The sequence below is a fragment of the Vanellus vanellus genome (genome assembly GCF_965231255.1).
Source record: "Vanellus vanellus genome assembly, chromosome: 12".
In the NCBI taxonomy this organism is placed as follows: domain Eukaryota; kingdom Metazoa; phylum Chordata; class Aves; order Charadriiformes; family Charadriidae; genus Vanellus; species Vanellus vanellus.
This window is the reverse complement of record NC_138917.1, coordinates 8,535,014-8,560,956: the sequence shown is the minus strand read 5'-3', so window position 1 is coordinate 8,560,956 and position 25,943 is coordinate 8,535,014. Positions and strand designations below refer to the sequence as shown.

The window sequence follows — 25,943 nt, the reverse complement described above, 5'->3', positions numbered from 1 at the left end:
ACGTCCCGCTCGGCGTGCGCATGCGCACAGGAGGACGCGCACTCCCCTCGTCCCCGCACTCCCTTCCCCGTTCGTGGGCGCCTGCGCTGCCCGGCCAGGGGCGAGCCCCGCCCGAGGCGGCGCCTGCGCAGTGCGGCGCGCCCGGCTTCCGCCTCCTGCGGCGCTGCCCTTGCCGCTTCCGGGAGTCCTCGGCTCCGCGGAGCGCCCGGCGGCGGGCACGGTGGCGGCGGCAGCAGAAGCAGCAGCGACGGCGGTCCAGCGGCGGGGGCTCGGCCCCGGCTCGCCCCACCGCGCCGCCGGCACGGCGCCGGCCGCAGCTCTGAGGGCAGCGGGGCCGCCGCCGCTGAGGTAAATCCACCCCCCGGTTCCCTCCCCGGGCCACCTTCCCCTCAGGGCACCCGCCGCCCTCGCCGAGGCTCAGCCCCGCGGGGAAGGAGCGCGGCGGGCCGGTGAAGCGGGGAAGGAGAGGGGAAGGTTGGCGGGGCTCAGCGTCCTCTGCCGGGGCAGGTCGGGCCGAGGGCTGAGCGCCCCGTCGGTCTCCGTCCCGGCCGGTGCGGGGTGTCGCTCCTTCCACGGGGCGTTCGTAGGTCTTGGCTGCGCCCTTGCCTCTTTTCGGGTCATTTAAGCGAAAATAAAAACCGGCAGCCATGGAAACGCGTGCGTGGAAGTGTCCCTGCGCCCCAGCACGGCTGTGTTGTGGAGTCGCCGCTGCCGCCGTGGGAAGGAGAGGGAGCAGCAACCGTGTGACACGGCGCGGACGCGCCGCGCGTGTCGGGAGCCCCCGAGCACTCGCTGCAGGGAGTTTGGCTGGTTCCTGTGGTCCCAGTTGTCCCTATTTCCAGGAGGGAAGAACAGCGCTGGCAGGAAGCGGGAATGCAAATAGTTCACGCTCTGAAAAACGAGAGGGCAGATTCGTGCAGGACGGCGCGTTCTGTGGTCCGCGCCCTCAGAAAAAGGATTGGGAAATCGTTGTCTATTTTCTGCTCTACATATGCAGTTGTATAATGGTATCAGGATGCTGAATTACAGCGATGTAACTTTGCTCTGATGAAGACATAATGAGGTTGAAGTCACTGTGACTGTTCACATTAGCAGACTTAAATTAGATCTTTTGAAGTGGATGCTCTCTGACTTTGAAAATTTACAGATAAAGTAGAGCTGTACTGATTCATTAGTAGATGAAATTGATGTAAAATTTTAGCGGTTTTAGATTAGAATTAAATAGCTGAACGCTCTTTGTGGCTGAAAGAAATTGATAATACTTTTCATCTCTCTAAAACTTCCTTGGTTTTTCTCTAAAGCATTGTATTTTGAATTGTATACATCTGATGGATTTCTTTTTTATGCCTTTTATGAAGACGTAGAACTTTTAAGGAAAGTAACTTGATAGGATTCTGTAGCAGTTGAAAGGCTGAAGATTAAGAATATAGAGGAAATGTGAGGTTTTATGTCTCTGATACCATTGAAACAAAGGCTTTAACACTCCTTTAAATGGTATTGAAAATTGCTAGTGAAAATAGTTCAGCTTTGATCTCTGACATTACTTTTTGGAACCTGGAAGGAAGGATCACGTGTGGATATGGATATAACAACTGACAGAAGAATGTGCTTGCCAGCCTGATATTGCAGTGTGATCAGTAAATGTGATACCCAAGCTATTTTTAATTGAGTGTGAGGATATAGCATATGTTGATAAATGCAAAAATTAGAATAAAAAATGATATGCTAAAGTAGAATATGATTCATCCAATTGCCATTCGCAAAGGAGTAAAACTTTCCACATAACAATACTGATACTGCTTTAAGCATCTAGCTTTCTGGAGTCTAATCTGAACTTGAGTTTGTGGCCCTGTTCCAAAATAGGTAAGATATAAAGCCCAGCCATTACTCACATAGATTGTGTTCGTGTCCTTCTCTCAGTTAAAGGTTGTTCTTTAATCCAGAAGCGTTCTGTCCTTGCTGTTGTAGCTCAGTGAACTCTTGGTGTATCGGATAGTGTATATCTTCGCTGGGCACGAGAGTCTCGTGAAATATATTTTCTTTGCCTTTCACATCTGTGGGCGAAATAAATCTGTTTTCTTAAAGGTACCTTGCTGAACATCTCAGATGTTTATTTGGTACTTACGGAAAAGTTAATTGGTATCATAGGTCTTACCGGCTTTATTGCTGATAGAAAAGCTCTTTAATACTTTTTATAAATATGTATTCTGAAGAAATGTATAGGTTTTTTTCTTTCATTTTGCATAACTTGGTTTACCCCGAATTCTCATTGCTGGGTTTTGAAGGTACTTACAAAGATGCCATTGGAATAAGGACATAAGTAATTCGATGACCGTCTTCCCAGTTAAACATCTGTACTTGTGCTTAAGTACTTCTTCTATATAACCTCTTTCTGAGATTATTTAGAAGAAGCATATCCCCTTTTCAGAGCTGAAAAGAAACAATTCAGTGTCTTTCTATGGCCTGGCACTTCTTGTTTAGTAAGAGACAGGCATAAGGAGAATCATTACAATTGCTTAAAACTTGGCTGTGTTCAATACATACTTACTGAAGATTGTCTCTTGAAGATTGTTCATATGTAAACAGCATCACGTTATTTATGTGTTTCCACTGTAAAGTGTCACTATATGCCTGCAGTAAAGCAGATATACGCGTCAGTACTCGGGAGGGCTACAGGGCATAAACAAGAAATTAATGAGATAAATATGGTACAAAATATATTAAGTTAGAGCAAAAGCACTAAGGATTTAGAGAGATGATGTGCTGGTTCACTGAGGGTATGAGATAGATTTGGGGCTATGTTGATAATAACACTTTGGGGGTTGTATCATGGGTTGCCATCACAAACTAGTTCAGTTGCTGTTTTCCAGAGTTGTGTGTGCACTGTGTTACCTATGTCCCGATTGTTGAAAATGGGCATATCTCTTTGTAATTACAGATAGCAAAAGTTGAGTCTGGTAGGGCTAAATTGGGGTAGTAGTTGACAGACTGGTTTTTCTGAATACTTGCTACTCTGGCAGTTCTTATACATGTTACGGTTGGTGAGAAACTTCAGCCTTGAAGCCCTGGTACCTAGCAGAGTTTCCTTGTACAGAGCTAACCCGTTGTTGGGGCTGAGCTAAAGGGTTTTCAGTACAGTTACTGATTGATGTAGTTATTGGAGTAGTTTTATTTGTTTGCTGTGAAGTTGATTGCTAGACCAGTCACTGGGAAGTTGAAACAAGCCACAGTTTACTTACTAAATGGCTTTGCAGTTTGGATTGCAGGTATCTGTAATAAAAAGTAGGTTACTCACTTGAATTAGGCATGATTGTGTCTAGACATTATCTGATGGATATTTAGTTGTCCGCCATGAATCGTCCTAATTGCCCATGGAATTGGATGCTCTAGTAGGTGTGCCCATTTGGTTTACTTAAAATTTTTGCAGTTAAATATTTAAGTTAATGTTTACACTGTAACCTTTTCAAAAGACTACAGTTCTGTGATTTTGATTTGCCATCAATGCTGTGCTTTCTAGGTAGGATTTAAATCCGTCGTATGTAAGCACTGCGGGATTGTTACTCTAGTGTGCAATGTCTGTTAGTGTCCCTACAACTATTGACTTACCAGTACGCAATCAGAAATTTTGAAATGAAAGCATTCTCTTTACTGTCTTGTAGCTGAAATATGAGGAATCTTAGGAACTGTTCATTGTACAGGTTGAAGGAAAAAGCGACCAAAAAAGATTTAGGCTTTCACAGCTGATGGATTTTTAGCATGTATATAAATTCTTACCTGTATATCTGTTTTTAAAAAAAAAAAAAAAAAAAAAAAAAAAGAAAGAAGAATTAGATATTTTTCCTACAACAATGTTTTTCCTTTCTTCCTCAAAAAAAGACAGGGAAAAGGACTGTGCTTAACCCTGAAATGCCCTTTTTTCATTGACAGTGCAGGGGCCTCATGATACAATAGTTGTATTGTGTCATCTGTCTTCCTAATGCCCTTGGTAACCTTCTTCTAGTAAACTTAGAGAAGGGAGATTTGCTGTTGCAGTGGATTTTCTTTAGCCCCATTAGAAAACTAAAAACATCTTAGGCACAGTCATTTTACAATACCATCTTTCCAGTGATCATAACTTTGTAATATAACTGCTTCAAAAATTCTTTTTATTCCAATAATAAGTCTGCATTTGGGGCCTACATTTTATTAATAATGAGGTGCAGGTCAGATGAGACATTCTCAACCTGAGAATTTCAAATAACATCTAAGAGTAGAATGGCAGCAAATTAGGCTTAATGTAATGACCTATGCAAACAGATGACATCTTGCATGAAACATTAAATAATTTAGTTTTATCTTCCAGTGCTAGATAAAGATTTTTAAACTCTTAAATTAAAAAGTGTTGCTTGGCATATTAGAGATTAAAGCGTCATGCTTTGTCCTGGAGTTCTGTGCTTTAAGCATGCAACAAAGACTCAATGTAAATTTGGTTAGGACAGGCACTGAAGCAAATAAATTAATAGCCTAGAGGAAAGCTGTGAGCATCTCAGTGGGGATGCTTAGCTCTTCATAAAGTCTAAGTGCTTTTCAAACATTGATCCTCTTCCTCTTGAAGGGGACCAAGGTGGGGGATAATGGTGTAGGCAGCTGGAGAGGAGAACAACATAGAGGAGCAGGGGAGATGGAAGGGGAGGGAGAAATCACGTGAGAGTGACTAAATCTATTATTCTCGCAAGAGCTGAACTGTGGTGGCACTTCTCTAAACCCGTAACTGATAAGGCTACGATAAACACTGAAATTTTGCACAGAATTGCATTAAGGATGAGAGAACTGACTAAACAAGTAATGTTACTGTCTTGTCAATGAATTTTCTGTTAACAATTTCAAATGATTACTCCGACTTTAACACTTCACCTGCAGAGGCTTAGCATGTCGTCTTCTATTGCTTGTCATCTTCGACTCAGAGAATGGGTGGGTGACACCGCAAATTAATGCGATACACTCAACCTGTCTTCCTCTTATGTGTTTCTACTTAGCTTCCACAAAACGCCATGTCAATGACAACTTAATGATTGTGGATTTCACAATATTGTGAAAACTTAACAAAAGTAGAAAAGCTTATTTATAAAGGAAAACAGAAAACAATCATTAGCTTCATGTAGTTATATGTGGGTAATAAGCATTGCATTACCTTTTAGGCTTGCAATAGAATATATGAGTTTGTTTAAATAAGACAAGAGGCTTCTCATTCTCAGGGGAGGTCTGCGTTAGTATAATTCTTCTTGAATTGGGAAAATTTGGAATTGTATACTGAAGAACTCCATCAGTAATGTTGTATATGGAGTATTTTTTTGTAACAAGCTAGTTTCAGTTTTCCTTTAGAAGTAAGTGACTAGTATTTTCTATAGCAGTTAAATGTCAGAATCCTTACATTACTCTCAAAATATAGTAGTTCAAATTAGCCTTCTAAACAAAAGAGTGCAGCTTCTGTGTCACAAAGCTTATTTTAAATACTAAAAACAACTGAAGAAATAAACTCGGGTACTTCTTTAATCAACTTTAATCAGACACAAATTTGAAATTCCTACTCCAAGCTAGTAAATTTATTTTGTACTATATAAAACAAAGCAAGAAAATCTTCCTTGATCACGTGTTGGGGATTTAATTGCCAGACAGATGTTATAGTTTGCAGCAGTAGGACTGGGTGAGACAATGGCAGTCAACGTTGAGGGGATCTCATCAATGCTTATAAATATCTAAAGTGAGATTGTCAAGAGGATGGGGCCAGACGCTTTTCAGTGGTGCCCAGCGACAGGACAAAGGGCAATGGGCACAAACTGGAACACAGGAATTTCCACCTCTTTACATTGAGGGTGGCAGAGCACTGGAACAGGCTGCCCAGAGGGGTTGTGGCGTCTCCTTCTCTGCAGATATTCAAAACCTGCCTGGATGCGTTCCTGTCCAGCCTGCTCTAGGTGACCCTGCTTTGGCAGGGGGGGTGGATTGGGTGACCTCTGAAGGTCCCTTCCAACCCCGATCATTCTGTGATTCTATTGTTGTGCAGAACAGGGCTCCCAACTTAATTTGCCAGAAACCAGTGCAGCAGTACTTTCTGTGCAGCGTGCATGTGGTCACTAACCTTTCCACTCAGAAATTCAGGCCCACATCTCTTCTGTTCTCTTCCCCAACTAGACATCTAACTCAAGGCTTTGTGCTGCAGTCCTCCTGCAAATGCCGTGTGGTGATTTCCAAAAATTAATTGCTAAAATTTTCAAGCTTTGAAGTGTGGTCGAAGTACCTGGTTTTCTAAATAAAATAAGTTCTTCCTCCTCTTCTTTCATTATGAAAAAGGAAATCTTCTACACTTTTAAAACTACTGATGCTCTCTTACTTTGCACAGTCTGTGTTGGATTTGAATATTATGTCCTTGTGAAAACGAAGGAATGGGATTCAACATCGTGGAACATTCTTATTATAAAATGAAGCATGGTTAGAATGGCTTATCCTAGCATTTTGTCCTTATACTGATTTATATATCATAAGTTGTATGGTAATTATTTGCCTATATGGCATAATTCTAGCAAAGAGGACTTTTTAAGTGCATATTCCCTTTGGGATAGTTGTAGGCCATTTTCTTTTATATACAGATTCTAGAATAAGTAGCTTCTTTATTTTAAATTGGCCATAGCTTGGTCTAAATCAGAGTTAAACCAATTTTTTTCCTATCTTTTCTTACAGTTATAAAAATAATGGTAGGCATGCATGCTTGTTATTAATAATCTGCTACCAAAATCCTTGCTGTAAACTCTGAAGACAATCAAGTAAGATGATTATTTTTTGCATACTCTATCTCCCAGTCATACAGGAGTGGCAAACAGGAAAAAGAAGTCTTTGGATCATTAGTTTGTAATGCTAAAATCTGGATATCCAACTCATCTTAAAAAACAATAAACGAGACAGATATGTTACTTGAAACGCTGTTTCGAGTTTTATAGTTTGTTCTCTGATAGTGTAATCTAAAAGTTTTTTTTCTCTTAATCAGAACCATGTTTGCCTTAAGTACATGCAATGTATTTCAAAGTACTGCTATCTATGTATATTATTTAGCACTATGTTTCTGATGAAGCAAGAGCGCTTTACTAATCAGTTTGATGATGTCTTTTCAGATTACATCAGATATGACTATGTGAATAGCCTAGGATAGCCCAAAGGAAGGACATGATGTCAGAATAACACACAAAACATTTGTGAGGTATGTGTTTTATTTCTGTTGTGCTAAAAAATTTCTTTATTGTCTTTTATACAGTTAAACCAATTTAATACAGTAATTTTATGCCATTTCATTGTTATGCTGAGTTGCTTGCAGAATTGGCCTAAAATTCACATTTGTCATGTCATACACAGATACTGATATTTTTTTTCAGCATCTTGATGTCTGTTCTGATTTAAGGTAACTTGTCAGTTTCAGCAGCTGAAAACTTACCTTGATTGAAAAATAATTGTATATTTCTTCTTCTGAGGTACTGCACCTTAGCTGGAAGGAATTCCAAATTTCTGTTCTATAGGAAGATTCAGAAGTGGGAGATTGGTTTTGATTCGTTGATTGCTGTCAGATACTTCAAAATATCTATGCAGCATAAGATCTTGAAGGAGTGTGGTTTCTAAGCTGTCCTTTAGTGACGAAAAAAAGAGAAAGACCTTTTGCTTGAAAAAATGTTGCAAATGACTTTTTTTTTTTTTTTTAAAGATAAAATTGGGGAAAAAAGGAATGCTAAAAAAAATGGGAAAAGCTAGTATTTTTGCCATTGTTAATTTGGTTGAATTTATCCTAAATTTAAGTTAACAAAACCAGGATTTGCCAGTGAAAAAATATTTTGACAAAATAGTAACATGTGAATGCACTGTATTTGACTGTTTCTACAGTCCTCTTTAGAAGTTTGCCTCTTTAGAGCATTTGTTGGATATTTCGTGTGCGTAATAACTTTTCTTGGCTGTCAGCTCTTCATATACTTCAAGACTTAGTTGAAAGTTTATTGTACGTACTTTTTTGTGGGTCCTTTTTTTGAGAGACAGAAAGTTAGACAATATTTCTTAAAAGTTTTATATTTGATGAAATAATAACTGATTTGTCTAGTTATCTTCATGTTCCAGCTACTAATTATGTAGTCTTTGTGAAACTTGACTTTTCTTTTACAAGTCTTCATAGAATCATAGAATGGTTTAGGTTGGAAAGGACCTTGAAGATCGAGTTCCAATCCCCCTGCCATAGGCAGGGACACCTCCCACTAGACCAGGTTGCCCAAGGCCACGTCCAGTCTGGCCTTCAACACCTCCAGGGATGGGGCCTCAACAACCTCTCTGGGCAACCTGTGCCAGTGCCTTACCACCCTTAAAGTGAAAAACTTCTTCCTAATGTTCAATCTGAACCTGCTCTCTTCTAGTTTAAAGCCATTCCCCCTCGTCCTATTGCTACATGCCCTAGGGAAAAGTCCTTCCCCAGCTCTCCTGTAGGACCCCTTTAGGTACTGGAAGGCCGCAATAAGATCTCCCCGGAGCCTTCTCTTCTCCAGGCTGAACAGCCCCAACTCTTTCAGCCTCTCCTCGTAGGAGAGGTGCTCCAGCCCTCGGATCATCCTTGTGACTCTCCTCTGGACACTCTCCAGCAGGTCCATGTCCTTCTTATGTTGGGGACTCCAGAGCTGGATGCAGTACTCCAGGTGGGGTCTCACAAGAGTGGAGTAGAGGGGCAGAATCACCTCCTTTGACCTGCTGGCCACACTTGACCACAAGGAGTGGTTGATGAAATTAATTGGCATAGATTGTAATTTTAACTGTAAACATTTAGAAAGGTTAGAATTACTTCAAGTAGCCAAAAAGAGAGGACCTTTACTTATCTAGGTTAAGTTGTTTGAATTGCTTTTAAGGGATGTGAAGTTTATTCTTTTCTAAGGTATTTTTCTAGTGTGCGGCCACCTTCATCCCTGGCTTAATAGCTGCATTCTGGTAGGAGAGGTGACTTTTGTGTAAAAAAAAAAAAAAAAAAAAAAAAAAAATACAAACCAGACCAAAAAACCCCAACATGTGGATAGAAAACACAATTTCTAGTAGTTACATTGTAATATTGCGTTGTTAGCGACTAGATTCAAGCACCAGAGGTATATTTCAGTTTGCTGTTTCACACCCAGAGAATGTAGCCCGCACTTAGCTGTCTCCTATGAGTATCCCCGCTAGCTATTTTAACTGTTACTCTGGGATTCCTACACTGCATATACTTGTTTTCATTTCTAGTCTCTTGGATTATTCCTGCCTGGTTCTAGCATTAAGAGTTTAGAATCAGAAAGATTTACTAGGCAGAATATGTTTATCAAGGTCCTGGCATATAAGGTATATAGTCAAGGTCTCGGGATGGACACTGAAGTGCCATAATTCCTACCAGTCATATATAGGCTACCATTAATAAGGGGGAAAAACGGAGATTTCTTCGTGACTGTCATCGATCAATATAAATGCTTTCAAGTTTCCCTCGGACATGCCCTTTAATAGCATGAATCAATATGATTTTTAGAACACTATACTTTTAAAGTAGCAGGCTATTTTGATGCGTAATGTTTAAGCTTTAATTTGTCTCCTGTTTGTTGATACCGCTTCAGTTCTGCCATTTGGTATAGTTGCTTGTTAGAGATGTCTGGAAAATAATTCTGTTTTCATGAAAATTATTAAGGTTTCAAGTCTTGTTTTTGTTCCACATTGGAACAACAACAAAGCCCTAAAAGAGTTTTCATGAAATTAGATGAATTAATGTGTTCTTTGAAAATCTGATTCATGTAATCCATTGCCGTGCTGATTTAACCACTACCATTTGTTTCCCTTAAGTTTGGCCTGATCTGAGACCATTACAATATATTTGTAACAATTTGTGGTTTTTTTCAACACAATAGTACTTTTGTCAACAAAGTTAACTGGTTTCTAACTTGCTCTGTATTTTGTCATGGGCAATGTACTAGAACAGCCTTGTTTCCATTTTGTTTTTTCCTTCTGCTCTTCCCTGGGTTGCTGGAGCAGTATTAAAAGTCAACAGTCTGGTGCCATAATTTGCTGTTTTCTGAGACATGATCTGTGGTTTAATGAAGACTTTGCCATTTTAATTTGAGATAAAAGGAAGAGGTTGCATTTTTGACAAAAGGGGAAGAATGGATTACAGATGCAGCAAGATGGAAATGAAACCATTCTAAAATACCTTTGTCAAGCATTGAAGTTGCGTGATTAAAAGAAGTTATGGGATTATAAAACTCAGTAAATGGCTTACAAAATTGTTGATGAAACTTTGCAAGTTATTATCTTATGATTACAGAAATATTTCATCTTTATGTAGTCATAGAATTGTTCAGGTTTTGATTAAAAAAAAAATAAAATCTCAGTAATCTAGTTTGAACCTGGATAGGTTTTATCTGACCAAAAAAAAAAACTGAGAGCCACCTGTATTTTTAATTTCCTCATGCATAATAATGGTATCTTTGTTTCCTGCAGGGCAAGGCCAGAAAACCATGCAGTCATCAGGGCACAGGTTCCGTGATGTTGAGCACCACCCACTTCTTGCTGAAAATGACAGCTACGATTCCTCTTCCTCAGAGGCTGACATGGCAGAGAGGGTTTGGTTCATCCGAGATGGCTGTGGTATGGTCTGTGCTATAATGACATGGCTTCTGGTTGTCTATGCAGACTTCGTAGTGACTTTTGTCATGTTGCTGCCTTCCAAAGACTTTTGGTACTCTGTGATCAACGGTGTTCTCTTTAACTGCTTGGCAGTACTAGCTTTGTCATCGCATCTGAGAACTATGCTAACGGATCCAGTAAGTATGCGATCGTTCCTTGACATTGGATTGTTCTCTCCTGTAGCTCATCGTCTGCAGAGAAACTTGGAGAAGTGGTATCAGTCTCTTCCTGCTAGGAAAAGTAGTGTTAGATGCAGAACCCTCAAATTGAAGGGTTGCTGTCTGTACTTTTCCCGTTGCTCTTAATGCATCCATAAATAATTTTTAACTTGAGGAGCAGGCAGTAAAAAATTAATTTATAAGGGAGTGGTAGGCTCATGAGAAATACAGTTTATTTGTTAAATATAACCCAGGTTCTGAAGAAGCTAGTAAACCTTTAGTCTTTTCTGTCCTTTCTTTCCTTTCTTTTTTTGTCAGATGTATTTTCAAAACTTCGTAAGAAGTTGTAGCTTCATCCTGTTGTATCATTTGGAATGTATCTTCCATTTATGGCACATGAAAGAACTTTTAGAGAGAGAAAAATCTCAGGCACGTATTGACATAAAGAAAGAACTGTGGTCCTACATGATTCGTGCATTGTTGTGTTTAGGTATTTGTAGTCAGCGGGAAGAGAGATTTAAGTTGAACCTTGAACCCACGTTGGAACAGTGTAGGTGGTCTTGAAAGTACTAATTTCTTAGGACTTTTCAATTCAAGAGTTCAAGAGATTAAATTGTTTATTTTGTACTAAAATCTATTACTCTTCTTAGGGAATAAATCTGGGGAGAGAGGGGTGAGAGGAAAAACATCTATTTAGTCCAGGTTTTTGAGGCAGTAACAGTGTATATAGAAGTTATGGGAGTGTTCAAAAAACCAGCAGGGTGTTGTAGTTAATGGTTTTCTAGGTCTTTGATTTACTTCTGAGCCCACACCCAATGATGAAATGTTGACTTCTACAGCCTGTGACAGCTATTAAAGTTAATGGTTTAAGGATAGATTGCTTAAAAATATGTCCTGGTAAAACTGTGTGTCTTTCTAGACCTATGTTGTTCTTTATGGATAAAACATGATAGAAATAGAGATGAATCACTACCTTTTTTTCTCCAATCCTTTCCTGCTGACTCCCAGAATGGAAGATGTGACTGTGTGATAGAAACTAAGATTGAAGGAAAAAAGGAATGAACTGCCTCAAAACATATGTGAATCAAATTTACTCTTATAACTATAAAAATAGATTTTTTTCAATGAAAGGAATTGGTGACTGTTGGAGGCTATGAAAGATGTTTTTGAAATAGAGCATATTTTTATCAGCAAAATGCTGAAAGCATGGCCCGAAGTTATCATCCTTAGTGGCAGGTGAATAGGTGAATGCGAGATCTCTTTTTATAGGCATAAATTTACCTGGAACAAGATAAATTTGTGCTTTAGGAGTCCTCTCTGAGATAATTCACCTTGTTTACACCAAAGTATTAACTTCAGTGAGAACATTCGTATTGCAAAAAAAACCACTTCAGCAGTTAAGAAAGTCTCTTTCAGCTCACATCCCTGCGAAAGCCAGCTGGCTCAAGTTCGAAGCAGCACTTAGCCAAAGAGTTCAGCTGGGGCAGAACTTGGGCTGTGTCTCGGGCAATACAAACACGAGATTGTTATTCCGGGCAAGAGGCAACAAAAACTTTCTGCCTAAGTAGAGGGGTGTTTTGCAATTGAATTTGAAGTGCCTGCTGGTGTGTTAATTCTGTCCCAAAAACTTCCTTAAGGTGTCTGTGTAAAGTGGTGATGTTGCCAGTGGGCTTTTTTTTGAATGAGAAGTAAGGCTATCCCTGTGTGAAGTGAGCTGGCCTGCAGGAGTTGCTACAGAAAGGCCATTGCACTTCTATTTCACATCCTGGTTTATTTCACAATTGCTTCCTGTCACAGGCAAGCCTTTAGCTCTATAAATAAACGAGGTGACGGTGGTACTTTCCATTATTTTCTTCTTACTAATCCAAATTTAGATTCTGATCTCGCGAGGCTTTAGATTAATGTTGTTACTGGAAGAAGCAATCCTGCCTTCTATTCCTGTCCGTTCCCCATCTTCCTTATTGTGTTGAAACTGCTCCCAATGCAGCTCTGTGGCGAACAGCTCAGAGAACTGATCACTAAAAACTAATTTCTTTTCCTGATGGATTATTTTTCTTCTGCATCAGTTCCTTCAGCTGTTTACCGTGTAGCTACACAAACTTTGACAGTAGCAGAAGGCGACGGGGGATACTAGTTGTAGAATAAAGAAGCCAGTGGTGGTTCATGGTGATAGTGTCCAAGCTAAAAGCTTAAGTATAAAGGAAAAAGGAATGACTGCTGGTTCTCAAAAACTTGTGTGCGATGGGGAAAGTGGCTAAATCTTGGATTCGGAGAGTTGAAATGACATCTTTCAAGTAGTTGTTGCTGATTCAACTTATGTGGATGTCTTGGCCTAATAATGGCACTTTGCAAAAATTAACATATGCTGCTGTAAGAAAGCACCTTGGTTTTAGTAGTGCTCATTCTCAGCAAATAGTATACCTGTAGTGCTTCTATCAGCATGTAAAGATGTGTCTTCCTCTTGATTTTATGTATGCTGGTGACAGCAGATTCTATCAGAATTATGCTAATACTTGGCTATAGATGAGTCTTGCCAAAATTACCTTGCAGAGGTAATTTATTCATTTGAAAATGATTCTGGTTTATGGCAGACTAGCTTTGAGTAAATGAACTTATTTCAGCAGTTTTCCCGAGATTACCGGTATGAAGTCTCTAAAATGTGTTTTTAAACACTCTCATACCATTTAAGAAGCTTTCTCTCCTTTTAACTGAAATGATTTCAGGGGGCTGTACCCAAAGGAAATGCCACTAAAGAATACATGGATAATTTGCAACTGAAACCAGGAGAAGTGATCTACAAATGTCCGAAGTGCTGTAGTATCAAACCTGAGCGTGCACACCATTGCAGGTATGCCGTAGTTTCCTTTAATGCAGTTAGGCCTAGTGAGTCTTGCAATAATGTTCCTGATATTTGTGTGTTAATTTTTTTCCCACAAATTTCTTCTGATATCCAGTAAACATTCAAATCCATACATTGCAGAGTATTTGTAAATATTATCCACTGTGGCCAAAAGTGAACGTGAACGTGGGGAAAGAAGCAAGAGACTCGAGAGTTTTTGAAAATATTCATACTGTGGTGTCTAATTATTGTGCCTTACTGTTGATAATGCAGGTTAAAGGGAAGAATCACAAGGAAATTTCTGATAAAAGCTTATTTAGGAAATGACGCCTGCGATCTTAAATTAAGAAAATACAGATTAGTTTTAAACTATCACTTTAATTTGTGTCTTCTTGTCTTCGTACTGCTTCATTTGAAATTATATGTGAATAGGCAGATTATTTTCCCAAAGTTGTACGCATAATTGGTTAAATGCACTTCTGCTTGTTGAAGATTTATTTTTGTAAGGACAGAATTGATGATAACTTGAACTTAACATGCTGTGGAAGAGATAGTAAATGTATCCATTTTTAATTAATTCTCAGTCTTTTGAGTTTTCAGGCACTGTGGATATGTGTTTGTAGTGTTTATTGTGTGAGAGTTGAAAATAGATATGCCTGCATAATTAAGACTTACATAAATATGTAAATGATCCTGGTGGCTCTGTCTAGGTGTGAGGAGTGATGTGTATTGAATTGTGTGGTGTATTAAATTCAAGTCTCTGAGTTAGTTCCCATCAAAAGAACGGAGTGAAGCCTTGTCAGGGCTCTCAAATTATTCTGTAAATTTGTGGTTTCTAAATTAAATGTCTTGGTGTATGTCACTTATCTGTGTGAAAGTTATGGCTGAGAAGCTATTTCCATTATAAATACTCTGCCTTGGCACTGAAATCTTGCTCTTCTCTCAGATGTGAGTGGGTTTTTGTATCTGGAGTGTGAAGGGAAAAGTTTCATGTATAGTCAAGTGTAGAATTATCTTCGCTTCGTTTATCTGTGTTGTATGTTAGCTTTTGCAGGGATGCAGATACCAGGCCTGCCTTCATGTGCAATGAGTTTGGTTCCGAGTGGCTTTATTAACTCGAGTAGAGCATCACATGAACGCAACCGTACCGATTGCTCGCTGGGCCTGGGGGTAGAAGCAGTGCAGCTGCTTTCTTGTGGCAGAATATAAGCTGTTAATCTCTGGGGATCCAAAACAGCTTTGCGCAGTCTGTTCAAATGTCCTGGCACTGTGTTTGTGGGATGCAGTAAAGGGACACCTGAGAGCCTCTGCTGAGTGGGGGTTGGATCTTGCTAATTTTCTCATCTCAGATTTAGGCTGGCTGCTACGGAGACTTTGCAGGTATCTTTGTAAAGCATTTCCCACATACGCAGTCCCGATAGGATTTACTAATTTGGAAGCAGGCCTAAGTGAAGACATCTTATGTTGAGCTCTATATATGAGTAAAGAAGCTGGAGTATTGGAGAGCCCAGAGTCGCTGCAGCTCTGTGCCCTGCAGAGTCCCGATGTCCATCGTCCTCAACAGGCACTATATTGTCTCGGATGTTCCAGTAGCCTGTGATTACAGAAAAGGCGGTGTTGATTGAAAAATTATTATTTCTTCGTGGAAGAAGAATAAAAATAAGCTAAGTAGGGACTTCAGATACATTGTTTATAGCAAGAATTTGAGTAGCATTTATTGTTAAAGCAGAGCAAGAATGGGTAGTGTCTACAGTGAAGGAAATCTGATACTTTGAAAGGGTTTATTTTCACTAGCCACTGGTTCAGGGACCTAGCTTTGTACATCTTGTGAATTGTTTTACTTCTCTATGCCTTGGTAAAATATGCTGTGAGATGTTCCGCCTAAGGGCAAAGGATGCGTTTTAATGCTTGCACAGTACATAACAGGCTTCACAGAACATCTGAAAGAGAAAGCTAGAGCCTGAAAGTGTATCCTTTTGTAAGCCTGCTGTCATGTTTTTCTCAGCAGTTGGATATCTGGTTTAATTGCCTTTGTTTCTGTTACTCCTAAAATACACACTACTAATAGTTGTTATTAACTTTTCTTAAGTAAAACGAATGATCCTTCTGTGATTTTTTTTTTTTTGAGTGTTGAACACATACTGCATAGACCAGCTACCAGAATCTGATTCTTTGCCATAGATTTAGCACTGCAGAAGTGTACCGAATAGAAAAAAGGTTTTTTTGATTATACTGCCAAAAGTTTATTGGCTTACAAACCCATTCCAACGACATTAAAAGGATGGTCTAGTCCCAAGTAGTCAAAGTGGCAATTTGCTGATAGAAGAGACTTGAAAATGGAAATTGAAGTTGGTTCCTGTTGGGAAGTAGTTACACTCAAAGCCACAGTGCATGTTTTGAGTAGTAAATTATTAACAGAAGAGGCTCTTACGGTGTAGTTATGAAAATTGTTGTGCAACACTGCAGCAGAAGTTCTTTTGAGGAAGAAAAATAGTTTCATAATACACATTAGTGATGGGAAAAAGAACAAGAAACCTTTATTTACGGCTAAGTATCTAGCCTCAGTGAAATACATTAAACTGAGATTTTATTAAGCAGTTAACATTTTCAGCGTAAGGAACAGTCTTATCCTGAGTGAATGCTATTTCATTTTCACTGAAGGAGCAGAGCTGTCATTATTTCGAGCCTATCCTGAGTGCCTGCATTTGTGTGTGGGGAACTGTTATTCAGAATCAAGTCACTGAGATGTTTGCATCAGTCCTCCTGTGAATTTCTGTTCTCCAGACCAATTTCTCTTAAGCCATTAGCTTTGTCTTTCTGAATGTTATCTTTGGCATTCAAAACTGTAATTGCACCTGCGGTTGCCTGAGTGCATTCAGCAGCAGTGCCAAGCTGGAGAAGACCTTCCCTTGTCCACAGCTGTTTGTTCTCACTAACATATTGCTCCTTTCTCTTGTGTAGGCATGAGTGTTTATGCGCAGTGAAATGACCCAGGTTGCAGCTAATGGGGTGACTTCCCAAAACTCTTGCCACGTGAACATCTGTGCTTGGACAGGGGAAGGAAAGAATAGAATACGAGTGACGGGGTGGGAAGAAGGCAGAACCACTGTTTTAAGCATTGCTGCGAGTTTGTTGGCTGGAAGTGTTCGTTGAATTTTGGTGTGAGATTAGAAATGAAGGCAGGGTTCCAGACATCTGATGTCTTGGAGAGCTCTGCGTGGGCTTGTGAGAAATACTGAATGAGCAAAAGTGTGTCCTGCCCACCTCACATCCTCCAGTGTTTGGCTCGATTGAGTCTGGATATGATTTTTATTCAGTACTTCACATTAATATTCTTTTTAGAGTGACAGTATATATTCTGTGTTACATTAGGAGGCTTGCACGGTTGTGGTGACTGGAGTTAGCTCACCTACCCACAGAGCTCGGGGAAATTAATGAGAGGCTGAACAGGCAGCAGGCTGTGAAATGAAAATCTTTTGGAGAGCCTTTTTGAATGCCTTCTCGTGAATGATACCTGTTTCTTCTGCACTAGAGAATGGCTGCAGTGTTTAGTTATGGTATTGGGATTTTCATGTGTAACTGGTAGTATTTAAAAAGTAATTTGCATTAGAGGATGATTGGAGGCAATGGGAACATAAGGGCTGGGTTATGATAGCTGAGGGCAGAGGGAGCTTCAGAGGAGCAATGAAAGATTTGGGATTCTCTCATACAACCTGTATAGGAGTATGTTCTGCCTCTTGCTGAATTGCCTTATAATCAAGCATATACGATGACTTAAAAATTATTTTATGCCTTGGAGCATTGATTTTCCCCCCCGACACACCCTCCTTTCTTCACTTTAGTTACAATCATCCAGCTTTACTTTGTGGCTTGTCATTGCAGTCCTCATAAATACAATACATAAATAAGCATGCGTTAAAAACAAAGGATTTTGAATCATAGTGCCTGTGTTTTTTTAGGCTCATTTGGTTTATAACTGCTGAAATGAAAATGTTTAATATTTCAGATGTTCTGCAGGAAAATCTGAAACACTTTGAGTGTGTTGCTATCTTAAGTACAAAGCTAAGAAAATGAAATATCAGCTTTACTTAAGCTACTGATTTACAGAAGAACTTCAACACATGTTGCAACTCTTCTGTTTCTGATGTATAACTGTTCATGTTTGGCTGCAGATGGACCTGAATGTAAGAGAAATGAGCCCTCTGGTGCTGTATGGCCTGGCAGATGTAAAATGGACTTACTGAAATATTTGACTTTTCTTTTTGGAAATAACCTTGACTTAAAACTAGGCAGAAACTAAGCGATTACTTGCAGAACTAGCAAATGACAGTAACATTTAAGGATTCGTTAACAAATATGCAAAGAATGTGTGCTGCTTATAGTCTCAATATTTTTGGTTTACGTTGAGGAAGTGAGGTGTGACATGGTTACTGGGTTCGCTTGATTGTGTATTTGGATAGGTAATGATTCTCATTATTAATACCATTTTTCTTATGTGAAGAGTATCTTACCTACGCAGTTTTATACCAAGCAAAAGCTTAGCTTTAAGTGAGCAAATAAAACGTTAGTAAAATCAGTTTGCAGTTTTTCAAAAAAGTTAGATTTCAGTACATCATCTTATGACCACCGGATACCCTTGTTTATACATTAAAATGCGAAGTATTGTTTCTCAACAGAAGTCTTTCTTCCCTTCCTTTTAGTATTTGCAAACGATGTATTCGAAAGATGGATCACCACTGTCCATGGGTGAATAATTGCGTGGGGGAGAAAAATCAGAGATTTTTTGTTCTGTTTACGGTAAGTGAAAATCAAGAGCAGCTTGATCTCAGTATGAATCTACCTTGATTACAACAATTTTGCTTGTGCTTAGTAGTGAGTAATGGCTTAAGGTCACAATTGTTTTGTATTGTGTTTTTTTTTTATTTCTATGCAAGATATTCTCCAAGCAGGAAAATATTTCTACTCATACTCATTTTAATCTTGTAAAGTGCTGTTACTTTAAACTATCGTAATTTTGCTGTGTTTTATATAGTAACGATTAGTGAAATGGTTCTGTTATTTAGGGAGCTAATCCTTAAACTTTCATTGTTGCCCACATTTTTAGTTTCAAACTTAATTAAAATTTCTTTTTACATCATTGTATTGAATTAAAAATTGAAATCGGAAAGTATATTCACTGTGCAGTGGTGAAGGCTGGCTGAAAGGAAGGTCTGCTTTACTACCTGGCAGCAGTCAAAAGTAAGCACTCTCTCTTATTTCCAGATGTATATAGCCCTAATTTCAGCTCATGCGCTCATACTGTGTGGGTTTCAGTTTTTCTCCTGTGTCCGAGGACAGTGGACTGGTAAGCAAATACTTAACTTTCACTCTCATAATCTAGTAGATATTAAGGGAAAGTCATAGTGTTCCACCTATTTCTGTCCCGTGTATGAAATATTACGGGACTTCGATCTTTTTAAAGTGAGGTCCTGAAAATGTTTCATATCTGTTTACCATCTGGTTTTTTTTATTATTATTTTTTCCCCTCTCTTTCCTTTAGTCAGTCACTGCCAGAGCTGTGGCTGTCGAGGGCATTCTCACTCCCTTTCCACATAGTAAAAATTTACCACCCCTGTAATAGGAAGGAAGCAGATTGCTGGTCTTCAACCACCTTGGCAATATATTACCTGAAACTGCCAGCTGGGCTTTGTGTGTCCCACCAGAGTCTTGTGAAGGACAGCTGAAACTTAAACAAATTTCTCCCTCGTTCTGTTACTGGAGCCAGCTGTGGGGCTCCTGTAGAAAAGAAACGCCCTAAACTGTCCTAGTTGTTTGTTTTGGGCTCTGACTTGCATTTCTTAATGTTCTAGTGTGCCAGAGCTCATTCTGATCTTGTTTTTGACAGAAGATCGTTGATCGTACGTTCTTCCTGGTACCTGAAGCAACAGGGAAAACCCATGTGACTGTTTTTTGCTGAATATTCCATTAAATGGGTGGAATCTTAGCCCATTTTTACTTGAAACATTCTGCTTCCTGTATACTATCCCATTTCTTCTTTGTTTAGCTATAGTTGAGTTAATCAGTTGGTCAGAGGATTTCCAGAGATATGACTGTAAGTGTCAGAACCTGATTACTTTGTGTGGTGAATTAAAAAAAAAATAATAGAGCAATCACAGCAAAATGGAACATCTGGATTAACTAGCAAGTCAGAGCTGACAGTGGTGAGAGTTTTTACAGCATTTGTCATGCACAAAACTTCAAGCTGCTCTCATCTTTATATATGTGAATTTCTGAGTACTTAAATCCTCTCATGTGCAAACATTTATTTGATAACCTTGGAATATTGAGGCAGGATTGCAGTAATACAGTATGCATGTGCTTTATAGGAAGCCAAAAGTGATACTTTCTTAAAATTCTTTATTTCCTTGGGCAGCAAATAAAGCTGCTGCAGTGCTAGAAATTAGAAGTTACTATAATTGTGAAATGTTGTTTCAAGCGTCAGATATTTAGCTTTTGCTGCTGTTTTTTGAAGAGGGGATGTCTCAGTATAAACATGCTCTATAGATTTTTAAAGTTTTGTTGGTTTTTTTTTTTATAACTACATGTGTCATTTTCACAGAATGCAGTGACTTCTCCCCACCTGTAACTGTGATCCTGATGATCTTCTTGTGCCTTGAGGGTTTTCTGTTTCTCACTTTCACTGCAGTTATGTTTGGCACCCAAATCCACTCAATATGCAATGATGAAACGGTAAAGACCTCTACTTTTGTGTTTGCTTTAACAATTATTCTAAGAAGATGTGATTAGATGTTGGTTTATTTGCGTGAGGGGAGGCTCATATTTTGGAGAAAACCTCAAATCTGAAATAGCTCATCATTTCTATTTTCTGCCATTGTAAGGATTGAAATATTTTCCTCGGGGTTGCTTTCTAATAGAAGTTCTTGCAGTATTTGCTTTTCTGACGTAAATTTTGTAATTAGGTTTTCAGTTGCAAAGATTGCACAGCTTTTGACTTCAGATTGGACTTGCACTTCTCAACTATCGCAAACTCCCAATACGCGCTATGAGAAATGACTGCTTTTCTCAGATTTACACTTAAACTAGCTATCTTATATCAACCCTTCACACTTTCCTCTACTTTGATATACTTTGTTAGAATATAGCCATACTTTGGACATTTGGCTCCCTTGCCCTTAGATCTGCACCGTTAAGCTTTGAGAGGATGTCTTGTGACGGATAATTGACTGGAAACATAAGGAATTTTAATCTTGTGGCTGTTCAGAATTTTCTGATATGAGGCTGTTTAAAAGCGTACTTTTGTACTGAAGAGTAACAATTGGTAAATATCCAGCCTTCATTAGTGGGAAGTGCAAAAAATGATCATCAAAATAATGCATTTGGGAGAGCAAGCCTAGCTCCAGTAATTGCAGTACAAGAGCCTTCTTGGAAGCCTTATTGCCTGGTTTCATTAACTGGGTAAACAACTTCTAGTGTAGGTATATTGTGTGCAGATCCTCTACGTCACCATCAGCTTTTCTGGTCTTTTAGTTTGGGGACGGGGTCGGGGGGAAGACGTAGAGGTAGACCAACCTTCTGGTACACACTGTATGTTTTAAGTCTTCTGCCCTGTACCCACAGGGCTAAGTCAGCCATTCTTATTTCCTCCTTACTAAATAAATAATAGTAAGAAACTAATCTGCTCACTAGCTGTACATTAAAAGAATGCAAAATAGTCATCAGTTTTGATAACTGCTATTAGATTTTACTAATCTCTGGACTTAACAGCGCATCACTGCGTGTCTGTTTATATACAGGAGATTGAAAGACTGAAGAGTGAAAAGCCAACATGGGAGCGGAGACTACGTTGGGAGGGAATGAAATCTGTCTTTGGGGGTCAGCCTTCCCTCCTGTGGATCAATCCTTTTGCAGGATTTCGAATCAGGCGACTTCTACTCAGAGCAAAGAAAGGAGGACCCGAGTTTTCTGTTTGAGTCTAATTATGCTGGAACTTGCAAGAATACTATATAATATTTATTTGGGGCCAGAAAAGGCTGTCTACATATAATCTGTGACCAGGTGAAACTGATATCAGACATTTGCTTGTAGCAAGCAGAGTTTTATACGTTTATCGTCACAGACATCTCATTAACTTTCAGAGACGTGAACTGGATCTGTAATGGTCTTAACAGCAAGATAACAAAGGAAAAGCACGTGGTCACACTAAAGAAGCCAAATGTTGTCATGCTACTGTAATTTATTTTATGAGACTAATTATCCATTTTTGTTAAACCCTTTTTATTTGATAAATGTTTGGGGAATTACCTGTGGTTTTTTATAAAAAGTATATACTTAGGTGCAGTTGTCAATCATAAGGAGGAGCATTATGGTGAAAGATGATCTCAAATGAGACCTAGCCTTCTAAATCCAGTTTTCAGGGAATAGTGGTTTGTTCGGTTTTAATTTATATTTCAGCTTGTCCTAATAAACAGAGCTGTACTTTTGTGTCCCACTTCAGGCACACATTCCTCATATGCAAGCGATTCAAAGGACTGGTGCACACAACAGCATAACACATCAGAGGCACTGTTACACCCCTGCCAAATGTCTTCCCAGGCTCACAAAAGCATGTCTTGTGTTTGGCAGTATTAATCTCATAAGGCATTTAGGTAGATTCTAAATCTTCAGTAAACAACACTTTTAACTAACTTTTAACTGCGGGCCAAATTCCGCCCTCAGGAATGCGTCTCCAATTCTTAATGCATTGATTCTAGAGGAACTTAAGTGTAGGTGTTTGAGGATTTTGTCTAGTCCTCTGTGCAGGGGTAAGCGGGACCAGTTGACTGTATCCTCCTGTGTGAGATTAAGAGGAATGTACTGCAGATTGGAGTAAATTAACTGAAAACAGTTGTCTTTGTAGGGTCTTGCTTTGCCCCTTTTTTTGTCGTACGGACTTTTTATAGAAGGAAAGCTGTTAACTTTTAATGATCCCTTGAACAAAGGCATCAGAGGAATGAGGGAGGTTGCCTCTTTCTCGAGTACAACAGACCTGGAATGTAGAAAGATCTGCAAGACAAGGGATTATTTTGAATTTAACTGTTTTCCAAGCAAAATTACTTTCAAGAAATGAGAGCAATACCGTTTTAGAACTGCTTTATGTGGGCCTGACAAACAACAGTAGTGCTAAGAAATGTTTATAAATCTGCAAGTAATGAAATGCAAGCTGCAAGTAATGAAATTCAGCTCAAAGTGGATTCCTTAAAAATTCATTTTAGATTATTTTTTGTATTATTGTTAATCAGTTCTATAAATTACTGACAGTATAAAGGATAAAGCAGGAGCCTTGATGCATAGCTTGAAATTGTGCCTAGAAAGTAAATAGCTCCCTGTTCTGGGACTTGCCTTAAAATTGTCCTGTTCGTGCTTTTGCTTTGCCAGTAGCACTGATGATCTGTCCCACCTCAAGCAGTTCAACGTGCTGAAGAATCTTGCATTATAAAGTTTACGTATACAGAAGCTATCCTTTCTTTTCTCAGTGACCCACTTCTCCATTTCTTTGTGACTGTTTGTGGCATCTTGATTCCGGCTTCATCAGGTTTTATACCATTGGGTGGGTGAAATTACTAAGGGATCCATTCGTTGTCCGTGGCCCTGCGAACAAAACTGTGCAATACTATGTAATATGTTCACTTTGCTTGGGGGAGGTGATGTGTAACACTGGACAATTTCTAGGTGGACACATCTAATGAAATTGCAGTCAAATGAACAAAACTACATCTCGCGTAACTGAGGGGGGAGTTGGAAGTTCCACAGGAATCTTTGCATATTCAGTTGCACATCTTCAAGATTGGGAAAAAATGTGTCTGGCTTTGTCATGAGGCTCTTCGTGTGTATATTGTTTAATAAAATATCCTGATGAAAATCAGAAAATATCACTTCAAGCGGTTGAACCCTGTGACTTAGCAAGTGCGTGCGTGTGTGAAATCAGGTTTACTTGGCTTTTCAAACCCTTGTTATGTTGTAATTTTTTTAATGTAAAAAAAATAAAAGTAATGAATTGAAGTCTTAGTTGATTAACTTCTGCTCTGTACGTCACTTTTTTTGCACATATGCATGCATATTCACATATATTTAGCAGATTACAGCAACTTCAGGGTAATGGTCTTGCATCCTTTGGCTTGTAATTTATATGTACATGTATATCAAGTAACAGATGACACTGTTCCAAATTAAAGATGCTGCTCTGCTTATTAAGGGTTTTAAGCTATGCCAACTGCTAGTTTGCGCAAATGTTTACTTTTTCCACTAGTTCTGTAGCTTCAGACACAAAGACGGCCAATTATGCAGCCTAGAAAGTGGGAGTTCAGGGAGTTGTCAACAGAACAACTGACCCAACGAGGGTGAGGGGCAAACAAAGTTTGCAAAGGTGGTAAAGGATGGAGAGACTGGAAGCAGTTTATTTCCCGTTTGCAACAATTCTAAAAAAATACTTTGGTACGTTTCCTGGGTATAATATTACACTTTCGTACACTGCTGTTTCTATGGAGAAAATAGCTCCAAATACATTCATATAAACTGTGTGCCACTGCTGCTTGTATTTTTAAGCAGGTTAATGATTTGATTATATTTGTATGCCACAACAGTTAGGCTGTTCTGTGTTTACATATATTTTAGGGAAGAGCTTGTTTACTCTCCAAATGGAACAGACGTCCCTGCAGATGGATCCTGCTAATTTATCTCCTTTTTGTTTTTGCGTTTAATTTCTAGTAGTAATGTCAGGTTGTTTCATGAACCCCTTCTGAAGTCCTAGACGGCAGTGGTGACAAGCGAGAATTTATTTATGGACTTCTTTATGCCTACCCTGTGCAGAAATGTTGCTTTTCTATGATTGTTCTCACTTCTTTCTATTGGCACTGTGTTAATATGTGAATGTATTCAATGCTATTGGAGAAAGAAAAGTGGCGTAAGAGGTTTTGGAATACAGAAATTGGACTGAAAATGATTCTTGAATCTGTTAATAACACTAAATGAAATGCACCAGCATTACAGTTCTGTATATTTTTAAGTGTTATTCCTGTGAACAGAGTAACAGTTCGGTTCATGCAGTGTACTTTGTGGTTGAATACGGATCGGTGCTTCTTGATTGATGAGATTGTTAGATGATTTTTTTTTTTTTTTTTGCTTGTGTCACTTATTCGTTCTTTTTTTTGTGTGTTCTGAATTTCGTTGTGGAGTAATGCTATCATTCAGGTTTTGCAGTGTTTCCTGACTGTGTTGCGGTAGCGTGTGTGCTACTGTAATGCCCGTTACCCTTGTCACACGCAAACAGAGCTCTGGAAAATAGCCAGCATGCATCAAAGCGATCCCAGTCGTAGTTCCTTAATAACGTAAGTGTAACTTCGCACCTCCGAAATATTTCTGCAGTTTCTCTTAGCGCTGTAGTGCAGGATGAAGTTAGAATAAGACCTTGATTCGATGTTAATAAAGCCAAATGTTATAATTGGCAAGGAAATGGGTAACTCTCGGAGAAATAGGTAAGGCTTTATTACCTTATTATCCGCGTTGTTCTGACAGAGCAGCTGGCATCTTGCCAGACAATTAAAAATATGTTTTAAATGATGGCTTAGAACTTCTTTTGTTAACAAAATCATGATTCCAATAAAGCAGAAATCTTAATAAAGTAGTCAGTTCCAAGGTGTGTTTGCATAAGAATATTGGTTTAATTTAGAGTGGGGTTTGACACAGGGAAGCCAGAAAAATTTTTGCCGTGAGTCTGTTCTGGCCCTTAATACAGTCCCCTTATAGACAGTAAATTATTCTTGCTGTAAACCTTCACCAGACTAGCTGAACACTGGAGGCTGAGCCTGATATCTACTTGTTCCTGGACAATTTCGTTTTCTTCTGTCAGATAATATCTTAGATTGTTAATTACATGAGTCTCAACTGAAAGCTGGGCTTTGCAGCCATAGCCGATTCTCTTTTATGAAAAAGAAATTCCCAAGGTGAAAATCCCTAAGGTATTTGTGTTGGGGAAATCAGTAGAGAAACTTGAAGACTCGGTTTTGAATTAAAGAAAAAAGGCAAACTGTGCATATGAAATACGAGAATATGAAATTTATTTCCCCCATAGATTTTTTTTTTCCTTACCATTAATAAGTATAAATGTACATTTAATTTCTAGAAAAGTAATGTAATCTACGTGATGGAGGAGCTGGAAGCAATGCTAGGTAAGTACAGTCGTGCCTGTCGCGCAGCAGGAATGCCTGCAGTGGAGCCTG

The 25,943-nt window shown here is 39.1% G+C and overlaps 1 protein-coding gene across 1 annotated transcript; it reads left to right on the top strand.

The window, feature by feature from the left end:
- Positions 1 to 215: 215 nt before the first annotated feature.
- ZDHHC7 (zDHHC palmitoyltransferase 7) lies at positions 216 to 23,718 on the top strand. Its single transcript, XM_082489538.1, has 8 exons — positions 216 to 348; positions 7,146 to 7,231; positions 10,507 to 10,829; positions 13,574 to 13,698; positions 18,390 to 18,486; positions 18,952 to 19,033; positions 20,288 to 20,418; positions 21,483 to 23,718. Exons 3-8 carry the CDS (start codon positions 10,524 to 10,526, stop codon positions 21,657 to 21,659), a joined length of 918 nt encoding a protein of 305 aa, XP_082345664.1. The 5' UTR covers positions 216 to 348; positions 7,146 to 7,231; positions 10,507 to 10,523; the 3' UTR covers positions 21,660 to 23,718.
- Positions 23,719 to 25,943: the final 2,225 nt, after the last annotated feature.